The sequence below is a fragment of the Oncorhynchus nerka genome, linkage group LG15 (assembly GCF_034236695.1).
Source record: "Oncorhynchus nerka isolate Pitt River linkage group LG15, Oner_Uvic_2.0, whole genome shotgun sequence".
Taxonomy (NCBI): domain Eukaryota; kingdom Metazoa; phylum Chordata; class Actinopteri; order Salmoniformes; family Salmonidae; genus Oncorhynchus; species Oncorhynchus nerka.
In genome coordinates this window covers 37936779-37948394 of record NC_088410.1, presented here as the reverse complement: position 1 = coordinate 37948394, position 11616 = coordinate 37936779, and the positions used below count along the sequence as shown (strand labels likewise).

General features: G+C 44.7%; 1 protein-coding gene across 1 annotated transcript in view; it reads right to left on the bottom strand.

Annotated features, from left to right (window-relative positions):
* Positions 1–418: 418 nt before the first annotated feature.
* Positions 419–11616, bottom strand: part of LOC115103559 (voltage-dependent calcium channel gamma-5 subunit) — a 29359-nt gene continuing 18161 nt past the window's right edge. The window contains exons 4-6 of the mRNA XM_029624397.2: positions 4825–4965; positions 3597–3742; positions 419–3120 (exon numbers count right to left, since the gene is read on the bottom strand). Of these exons, the coding sequence (XP_029480257.1) occupies positions 2848–3120; positions 3597–3742; positions 4825–4965 (560 nt within the window). The 3' untranslated portion in view covers positions 419–2847. The remainder of the gene's footprint in view (positions 3121–3596; positions 3743–4824; positions 4966–11616) is intronic.

Genomic DNA, 11616 nt, shown 5'->3' with positions numbered 1-11616 from the left:
TTACCATGGCTACCAATGAGTAGAACATCCAGACGGTTATAACTTACACGTGTAATAGTCTATACAAAATGTATTTCAGTCTATGTACATGTTTATGATTAAATATATACAGTGTTAACACAAATACATTGTAATGAGAAGACTGTTCTAATCTGAAGAAACAACTCAAATAGTGTTTGACAATGTGGAGATAGTTCATATTTTTTGGCAGTTTTAACATTTTGATTTTTTTCTCAAAATATATGACTTATCCTTCAAACTGAACAAAGCTATCAAGTGGAAACATGCCGTATGTATTTTATGAAAAATGTTGCCTGTTGAACAACCACAATAATCGGATGTTTTCAGACTGAGCCACACGCTTTTCCACTCCAATACCCTTCTCCTTTTTTTCTACCCCCCCCCCCCCCCCCCCCTTGCGCACTGTGGGTAGAAACTTCTAGGCTGTCAATGAGACCACTGAACAAGAAAAAACATAGTAATTGTTATTTATTAACAATATTAACATCAGTCGCAACATTGAACATCGACAATAGTTGTGTCCTCTAGATTGATAATTGACTTTAAAATATACAAAGATTGAACAAATAATGGCATAAATACTATAACTTAAATATATGTATATGAGACAATATGTATTTTCAAGTTAGTCACATTTAACACAATAAGATTTTTTTCTAACTGAGTCTCTCCTTAATCAATGTCAAATTCCTAATGGCACCCTATTCCCTACATAGCAAACTACTTTTGGCCAGGGCCATGGGGTGCCATTTGGGACACACACAACAATCCAAAGACAAACTGCTTACATTTATTTGTATTTCATTTTGTATTTAACCTTTATTTAACTAGGTAAGTCAGTTAAGAACAAATTCTTATTTTCAATGATGGCCTAGGAACAGTGGGTTAACTGCCTGTTCAGGGGCAGAACGACAGATTTCTACCGTGTCAGCTCGGGGATTTGATCTAGCAACCTTTCGGTTACTGGCCCAACTCTCTAACTACTAGGCTACCTGACCCCCCTATGTAACTATGCATATGCAATCTGATAGAAACTTGTTTTAAGTATACATTTGACATTTCCAGTGATTTACTCCATTGCCAAAAAGCAGATTATTTTACAGGTACACTACCGGCCAAACATTTTAGAACACCTACTCATTCAAGGGTTTTTCTTTATTTTTTATATTTTCTACATTGTAGAATAATAGTGAAGACATCAAAACAATGAAATATCACATATGGAATCATGTAGTAACTAAAAGTGTTAAACAAAATATATTTTATATTTGAGATTCTTCAAAAAGCCACCCTTTACCTTGATGACAGCTTTGCACACTCTTGGCATTCTCTCAATTATGTCAAGAACAGCTCGAATAAGCAAAGAGAAACAACAGTCCATTACTTTAAGACATGGCTACCACAGCATTCTGCAGCGATACGCCATCCCATCTGGTTTGGGCTTAGTGGGACTATCATTTGTTTTTCAACAGGACAATAACCCAACACACCTCCAGGCTGTGTAAGGACTATTTGAACATGAAGGAGAGTGATGGAGTGCTGCATCAGATGACCTGGTCTCCACAATCCCCCGACCTCAACCAAATTGAGATGTTTGGGATGAGTCGGACCGCAGAGTGAAGGAAAAACAGCCAACAAGTTCTCAGCATATGTGGGAACTCCTTCAAGACGGTTGGAAAAGCATTCCAGGTGAAGCTGGTTGAGAGAATGCCAAGAGTGTGCAAAGCTGTCATCAGCAAAGGGTGGCTATTTGAAGAATCTCAACTATAAAATATTTGGGTTATTACATGATTACATATATGATATTTCATAGTCTTGATGTCTTCACTATTATTCTACAATGTAGAAAATAGTAAAAACAAAAGAAAAACCCTTGAAAGAGGTGTTCTAAAACTTTTGACCAGTAGTGTATATGTGCCTGGTGCACTATTAACAGCAAAATCAGGATTAGCTTATATCAACTTTGCATTCTTCATCAGCTACATTACATTCAAACTGGCTCTCCATATCTGATGGTCACAATGACCATCAAACCATGTTCTGAGGCTATACACACACTATTCTCCTTTCTCTCTCCTTTAGCTTCATCATCCCTTTACCCCCCCCCTTTCCACTGCATTATGTACATCCTGTAATTCTGCAGGGACTCCATGGATGTAGTAGTAGCTTCCTGGTTTCTTTCCATTCAAACATATACAAACATTATCTCTGTCTTTATTAACAGTACAACAGTGCTGAGCGTGAGATGGAAGATGAAAAAAAAATAATTAAATTGATCAATTACGTGTAATGAACATCCTGCTCTCTTGACGGGATGATTAAACCCACAGTCAAAATAAATAGATAATAAAGAGAGAAACATTTCACTTTCAATCTACCCACTTATAGTATATTATCTTACAAGTTATACAGTTGACAGAAGACCTACGTGGGTTACCGGGGAGATATCGGCTTCTATATTGACCAAGATCGAGAACGTACTGTATGGCGAAGGTGAACAAGGTCTGATTGAGAATCACTACTTCTACTGTACTTTGAGTAAAACCAGAGATGGAAGGTCGGCTGTGGGGGTCGCCATCTCCCAAATGTGTCAAAATTCAGAAAACTGCACTACAAGAGGACTTCAAAAGAGGTCGTCACACACATGGAAAAAGATACGCCCCCCCCCCCTCTCTCTCACAAAACGCAGCCTAGGCGCCTCCCCATCAGCCCTCTCAATCGCCCTCCTCCAGACCGAACAACCTAGTCTACCATCTCAGTCAGACTCTCCCTTCCTGGGGATGTGTGTACAACCCACTGCCCAGGCTCCAGGGCTTTACGCAGGCCTCAGCATGGGGAGGAGGACATGCGGTCATACTCGGGACACTTGAGGAGCGCTGGGTAGTTGGAGTGGAGGGAGTGGTTCATCTGGAGCGAGGCTTCGCTGGAGATGCTGGAGGGGCTGCGGCCGTGCTGGTCCCAGGTGTCCGGGTGGAGGAACTGACCAGAGTAGTCGGAGCAGTTGCTGTGGCGCGGACCGTATAAGCCCGGGTGGGGTCTGTACATCTCCTCGGCCGTGTAGCGTTTCATGAACAGGTAGACGGACATGACGCCGGCCGTCTGGAGATACATGACAGATGCAAGGGAGCAGGATAACTTACAGTATCCTCTTCAACAAATGATATCACAACTGCAGGGTTGTGCCTTGAGGAACAGTTAATTGCCCAATCAACCTAGATGTCCCCTTATCTGTATCAGGCTTAAGAATATGGGTATCATTACGCAAAATATTTGTTCTACATAGACCCCTAGACCCTATGTCAGCATTTCCCAAACTCTGTCCTCGGGATGCCACGTTTCGTTTTTTCCTTAGCACTATACAGGCGATTCAAATAATCAACCAATCATTAAGCTTTGATTATTTGAATCAGATGGGCAAAATTAACCAAAACGTGCAGTTTGGGAAATGCTGCCCTATGTACTACTCTACATTGACAGGTGTAAGCAAAATGCATAGGCTCTAGGGGTAGGTTAGGCTTTGGGGGTGGATTTGGGATTGGGCCCACAATGTAATGAAGAAGCAAGGAGGAAGTTACCTCAGTGAGCAGAAAGGAGATGGCAGCGAAAGCGAAGGACCAGCCATACTGGTAACTGAAGTAGGCCTCGTTGGTCTTGGTCCTGTTCAACATCTCATCATTAATACTGGAGATGTACAACACCAGGCCCACCACCAGAGACAGACCTAGCAGAGAGAGAGGAGGGATGGAGAGAAAAAAATGTGTGTGGGGGTGGGGGCGCGAGAGAACGAGTGTGTTTAAGAGAGAGAGCAAGTGATAGGAAGAATACAGATTCTTCTGCATAAGCAGGATGTTGTAATTCTATGGTGATATATTTGCATACTTGTACAGTATGTTAATGATATGCAACATTCCATTAGAAATAGAAATAGGTAGTATAGCCATCATGTTGTGATCACTGATACAGGACCCCAATTTCCTGTCACTACACAACAAGGGCTGCATTCTATGGTAATGCCAGTAACAATTGTGCATGCAAATCACTACTAGATGAAAAACCAAATAATGCGTCCTGGGGATTTAAAATTAAACCATATTGAGCCAGTTTCCTTGACACAGATTAAACCTAGTCCTGGACTAACACACATTGTTCATGGAGATCTGTCACATCTGCTCCTGCTACGCCCACGTGTTCATCCGGTGTCTCCTTGACCTGCAGCCACTCCCCCAGTACACTCTCTCCCTCTCTGTGTGTGATTGTGTGGTTGGAGACGGGTGTGCTGGAGAACCCCCACCAGCTGCAACCCGTTCCAGAATCAAGACCTCTACAAATACTCAGTCCTGCCACTTCCACTCTGCCAGAACATAATCTCTGCTCATTTTGCTGCTCTGACTCTGGCTCCTGTCCCACATCTCACCACCCTGCTACCCTGTTCTGGATTCACCACACCACCACTCCATTGGATTCCCCTCTGGACCTGTTTACCCTGTCCCAACCCAGCTCACTCCAACCTCAGCCTCCACATCTAGTTTCCTACAACTCATCCGAGCTTCCCCGGATCTGCACTCCATATCTCCCTGTGTTACACTAAATACCTTGGTTCATTGCATCCCCGTTTCTTCGCCTGAGTCTGCTCTTGGGTTCCCCTGTGCCGCTCCGCCTAACAGAGATTCTCCATTTAAATAGTTTATTAGTCCAGGACTAGGTTCAATCTGTGTCCAGGAAACTGGAATTTAAACTCAATAAATAATGTGAAGGATCTCTTGTTTCAACAAAATGCATTCACAGAAGTGATATGTCATTTACCTGAGAGGATGAAGAAGATTCCGGAGATGAAGGCCAGGATGGTACGGTGGGGCCGGATATGTCCGATGTTGCTCAGGACAAAACCAATGAACAAGAAGAAGAGACTAACCAGGGGGAAGGGAGTGGCTGAACGGATCATCTCTGGAACAGGGAAAGGAGAAAGAATGGATGATACATTTAGTAAGTTTGTTCGTTTGTTCATGAGTTTGTTCATTCATTGATTCAGTCAATTGTGTCAATTCATCCAAGTCAATCTATTGTGATGAGTCTGTGTTCTGCGAAGAGTTTAAATATACGAGTCAATTAAATGTGTTATCTAACCACTGAGATAAAGCACAACATGATTTTGACTCAGTAAAAGAACCCTAAAGCAGTGAATAGCATATAGCAAACACTAGATTTGTTTCCTGGTTAATTTGGTTTTGTAACTTTTTTTTAAACTTCCCACAGTTGATTGCTTTTCTCTCTTGAGGTCTCTGACAAACAAGGAGCAATATAGCTACCTCTGTTCCTGGTGTCATTCCATTTGCACACACCAAGGGGTGGTTCCACTGCCTGGGATGTCTCCACAGGCATCTCAACTTAAGGAGATGTTGCTGGGACCCCCACTGTGAGAATGGTTTCTCCCTGGATTCTCTATTAACCATACCAATATAACTGCAATCCCCAATTCTGACTTGTGCTCTAATATCTGCTTCACTGACTTCTGCTCTCGTAAAAGCCTGTGTTTTCTGCACATTAACACTAGAAGCTTATGACCTAAAATTGATCAATTGAAAGTGTGGGTTCACAGCTCCAATCCAGATGTGTTGGTCATTACTGAGACGTGGTTAAGAGAGTGTTTTGAATACTGATGTTTTCTGGTTATAACCTTTTTCAGCGAGACAGATCTTCCAAAGGTGGGGGAGTGGCAATCTTAACCAAGGATCACCTTCCATGCTCGGTTGTCTCCACCAAGTCTGTCCACAAACAATTTGATTTGCTGGTTTTAAGTATTAAACTTTCAAATAGCTCTTTGTTGACTGTTGCTGGGTGCTATCATCCTCCATCAGCACCGGCCTGTACCTTACCAGCCCTAAGCTCTCTCCTGGCCCCCTACACCAAGTCTGAATTTGTCCTGCTAGGTGACCTAAACTGGAACATGCGTAAACCACCTGACCAAGTCCTAAAGCAATGGGACTCCCTAAATCTCTCTCAGATTATTACCAATCCCGCAAGGTATGACTCCAACTCCCAGAAAAGGCTACTCTTCTTGATGTTATCCTCACAAATAATCCTGATAGGTATCACTCTGGTGTTTTCTGTAATGACCTTAGTGATCACTGTTTTACAGCCTGTGTTCGTAATGGATAAGAGCGTCTGCTAAATGACTTAAATGTAATGTAATGTAATGGCTGCTCAGTGAAACGACCTGTCTTGATTTTTCATAGACACTTGCTAAAATACTTTAATGAGCAAGCCTTCCTTCGTGAACTGGCCTCTGTAAAATGGTATAGAATCCGCTTGATCCCCTCTATCGAAGACGCGTGGACCTTCTTTTTTGATATTTTCAGTGGTATTGAAAATGAGAATTAAAAACATGTTCAGCCCCTGGTTCGACTGTGATCTTTTAGAGTTACTCCACCTCGAGAATTACATTTGGTGAAAGGCTCGGCACACGCATACTCAGGCTGACTGGCTCTCGTTCAGGCAAATGAGAAATAAGTGCACTCAGGCTATCCGGAAGGCCAAAGTTAGTTTAAGGAGCAGTTCTCTCTCTGTGGGTCAGACCTCAATAAGTTATTTAATCACCACTTCATTAAGACTCAGCCATGCCTCCTTGCCCATCCAACATTTCCTCATCTCCCACCCCTTTAATGTGACTATCCCCGATGTTTTGCCCTCTTTTTACCCTGGCTTTCTTGATGTCTATAGTTTTCTCTTGGGTATGCAATCTGGTTTCTGCCCAGGTTATGGTTATATCACCATTGCGCTGGATTCTAAGCAATGTTGTGCTGCTATTTTTATTTACTTGGCCAAATCTTTTGATACGGTAGACCATTCCATTCTTGTGGGCCGACTAAGGAGTATTGGTGTCTCTGAGGGGTCTTTGGTCTGGTTTGCTAATTACCTAAGAGTGCAGTGTATAAAGCCAGAAAATCTGCTGTCTCAGCCACTGCCTGCCACCAAGGGAGTACCCCAAGGCTCAATCCTAAGCCCCACGCTCTTCTCAATTTACATCAACAACATAGCTCAGGCAGTAGGAAGCTCTCTCATCCATTTATATACAGATACTCAGCTGGCCCCTCCCTGGATTGTGTGTTAAATGTTCTACAACAAAGCTTTCTTGGTGTCCAACAAGCTCTCCCTACCCTTAACCTTGTTCTGAACACCTCCAAAACAGGTCCAAATGTGGTTTGGTTTGGTAAGAATAATGCCCTTCTCCCCACAGGTGTGATTACTACCTCTGAGGGTTTAGAGCTTAAGGTAGTCACCTCATACAAGTACTTGGGAGTATGGCTAGACTGTACACTACCCTTCTCTCAGCATATATCAACGCTGCAGGCTAAAGTAACATCCAGACTTGGTTTCCTCTATCGTAATCGCTCCCCTTTCACTCGAGCTGCCACTAACCCTGATTCAGATGACCATACTACCTATTCTAGATTACAGAGACATAATTTATAGATCTGCAGGTAAGGGTGCTCTCGAGCGATTTGATGTGCTTTACCATTCGGCCATCAGATTTGCCACCAATGCTCCTCATAGGACACATGACTGCACTCTATACTCCTCTGTAAACTGGTCATCTCTGTATACCCGTCGCAAGACACACTGGTTGATGTTTATTTATAAAACCCTCTTAGGCCTCACTCCCCCCTATCTGAGATATATACTGCAGCCCTCATCCTCCACATACAACACCCGTTCTGCCAGTCACTTTCTGTTAACGGTCCCCAGCGCACACACATTCTTGGTTTGCTCGTCTTTTCAGTTCGCTGCAGCTAGCGACTGGAACAAGCTGCACAAAACACTCAAACTAGACAGTTTTATCTCAATCTCTTCAATCAAAGACTCAATCATGGCAAAGACACTCTTACTGACAGTTGTGGCTGCTTTGCATGATGTATTGTTGTCTCGACCTTCTTGCCCTTTGCGCTGTTGTCTGTGCCCAATAATGTTTGTACGATGTTTTGTGCTGCTATCATGTATCATGTTGTATTGCTGCCTTGCTATGTTGTCATCTTAGGTCTCTCTTCATGCAGTGTTGTCTCTTGTCATGTGTGTTTTGTCCTATATTTATATTTAATTTATTTTTGTATTTTTAATTCCAGCCGCCGTCCCCGCAGGAGGCCTTTTGGCAGGTCATCATAGTAAATAAGAATTTGTTCTTAACGGACTTGCCAGGCTAAATAAATACATAAACAACTATGCTATGAAGCAGGAGCAGACCACAGGTCAAATTTCATAGCCTGGGTAAAGAGGCAGGTCTATGCTACAGCTGTAATGAACACGATGGGCGACAGAGAGCTGATTTCAAGCACAGGGCGCAGCAGGTGTTTATTGTAAAGGACCACAGGAGGAGGCAGGTATCTGGGTCCAGGGGCAGGCAGAAGGTCATACACAGGGGCTTGTAAATGGCAACAGTACAGTCAGGGAAAAGGCTAGTAACGTTGTCCAGGAGATCAGGAAATCCGAAAGTACAGGCAGGGAATAGTCAAAAGGCGTCGTTAATGAGGCAAGCCTGGGGATCCAGCACCGTTCTTTAGGTCCGTATCCCTCCCAATCCACCAGGTAGTGGATGGCGACCACCCAGGAGCTTGGAGTCAAGGAGGACTTGGCGGAATAAGCCGGTGCACCGCCGATATCAAATGAAGAGGGTGAGCCACTGTACCTCACAGGCTTGAGATGGGACACATGGAAGGATGAGGAGATCCGGTAATGGCGGAGCAACTGGAGACTGTAGGTGACAGGATTGATGCGTTGTGTAATTTTGAAAGGACCAATGAACCAGGGACTGAACTTTTTGCAGGGGTCACGAAACTGAATGTCCCAGGTAGAGAGCCACACACGTTGCCCAGGTTGGAAGAGTGGAGTAGGTCAGCGAACTGTTTCTGCGAGAGGGAAGCTTGATGTAGGTGCCGATGTGCTGTCTAGCAAACCTGCTCACACTGTCGAAACCACTCATCGATGTCAGGCACAGTTCCGGGCTCTGTCTCCCATGGGAACACGTGGGTTGGTGTCCGAGGACAAACTGAAAAGTAGTGCGATGGAGTGAGGAATGCACCCGGGAGTTCTGTGCGTATTCGGCCCAGGCTAGATAGCGACTCCACTCGCGTGGTTGGTGGATGCAGTGTTGGCGAAGGTACTTCCCTATTTCCTGATTCAGGTGTTCCGTCTGCCCGTTGGCTTGGGGATGGTATCCGGAGGATAGGTTGATGGAGACTCCCAGCCGGTCGCAGAAGGCTCGCCACACCCTGGAGACGAACTGGGATCCCATACAGACGAAACACCTGTTGGAACATGCACTCGGCCATTTCCATGGCATTAGGTAGATACGGAAGGGGGATGAGTCGGCCCACCTTGGAGAACTGGTCCACTACAACTAAAATAGTAGTGAAGCCCGAAGAGTTTAGCAGATCAGTGAGGAAATTCATGGCGATGTGGGACCATGGTCTGTGTGGTGTAGGTAAATGCTCGAGCTTACCGGTAGGTAGTTGGCGAGGGCTCTTTGCCCATGTACAGACGGGACAGGAAAGCACGTAATCTCTGACGTCTGCTGTTAGGGATGACCACCAGAACTTGCGTGTCAGTAGCGCCATGGTCCGGGTGATCCTGGGATGGCCAGAACTCAGCGAGGTATGGTACCACTGCATTAGCTGGGGTCTGACGGATGCCGGAACGTAGGTCTTGCCTGCAGGGGTGTCGAGAGGTGCTGGGTCATGGCGTAGGGCCTCTTGGATGGCTGATTGGATTTCCCACTGTATGGGTCCCACGACACAAGACGGAGACAGGATGGGCTCGGGAGCTGGGTTAGAGGAAGGGGAGTCAAATAGATGGGATAAGGAATCGGCCTTCACATTTTTCTTGCCAGACAGATAGGTGACGGTGAAGTTGAAGTGGGTGAAGAAGAGCGCCCAGTGAGCCTGTCTGGGGTTGAGCCTCTTAGCACTTCCTAAGTACTCCAAATTTCGGTGGTCGGTAAGGACAAGGAATTGGTGATGAGCTCTCTCTAAACAGTGGACCCACTCTTCAATAGCCAGCTTAAATGGCGAGGAGTTCTCAGTTCCCGTCATCATAAACTCATCAAAAAAAGAAAACGCCCCTTTCTCAGGACTTTCAAAGATAATTCGTAAAAATCCAAATAACTTCACAGATCTTCATTGTAAAAGGTTTGTTTCCCATTTTCCCATGCTTGTTCAATGAATACAATTGTGTCTGGTAGTATATTGGTCTGGTCTGTGGGTTTTTGCAAATTATTTAAATTGTGAGACAGAACCCCACAGGTCTTATTACTGCTTTCTGAGTTTTGTAAATCTTCATTCTCCCCTTCTTCACTTTAGGCCTTATGGGAATCTCTCTCACTGTATTCAAACTGCATCTCCTCTGACAGTGTGTCTCCAGGGTCCTAGTGCCTGTCTGAGCATTACCCATCCTGTGTGTATCCATCTGCATTTGGCCTGAGGGACATCTCTCGCAAAAGAAATTGCGCCTTGCATTTTTCATATCTCCCTCCCTATCCCTTGTTAGAGTGGAATGAGCCATGCCTCAGAGGCAAGTCAGGAATAGCATAAACATACATCTATATGGGGGGGAGATGTGTGGATTCTGTGGATGTGTGTCAGTTGGGACCACTGTAGCACTACTCTACTTTACATCCATTCAGTCCATCCCAAGCCTGTGCTGTATGGATCTACATTTTCTCTTACACAGAACATACGGTAGGGGTTGGCAACATTCAGCTAAAAATTGGTTTAATTGACCAAATCTGTTCAAGTATTTCCACTAAAAAAAGACAAACTCAGCAATAAAAAGAAACGTCCCTTTCTCAGGACCCTGTCTTTCAAAGATAATTCGGAAAATCCACAGATCTTCATTGTAAAGGGTTTAAACACTGTTTCCCAAGCTTGTTCAATGAACCATTAACAATTAATGAACATGCACCTGTGGAACGGTCGTTAAGACACTAATAGCTGACAGACGGTAGGCAATTTAAATCACAGTTATGAAAACAGGACACTAAAGAGGCCTTTCTACTGACTGATAAACACCAAAAGAAAGATGCCAAGGGTCCCTGCTCATCTGCGTGAACGTGCCTTAGGCATGCTGCAAGGAGGCATGAGGACTGCAGATGTGGCCAGGGCAATAAACTGCAATGTCCGTTCTGTGAGAAGCCTAAGACAGTGCTACAGGGAGACAGGCCAGGACAGGACTGGCAAAAAGTGCTCTTCACTGACGAGACGAGGTTTTGTCTCACCAGGGGTAATGGTTGGATTTGTGTTTATCGTCGAAGGAATGAGCGTTACACCGAGGCCTGTCCTCTGGAGCGGGATCGATTTGGAGGTGGAGGGTCCGTCATGGTCTGAGGTGGTGTGTCTCAGCATCATCGGACTGAGCTTGTTTGTATTGCAGGCAATCTCAACGCTGTGTGTTACAGGGAAGACATCCTCCCTCATGTGGTACCCTTCCTGCAGGCTCATCCTGACATGACCCTCCAGCATGACAATGCCACCAGACATACTGCTCATTCTGTGCGTGATTTCCTGCAAGACATGAATGTCAGTGTTCTGCTATGGCCAGCGAACAGCCCGG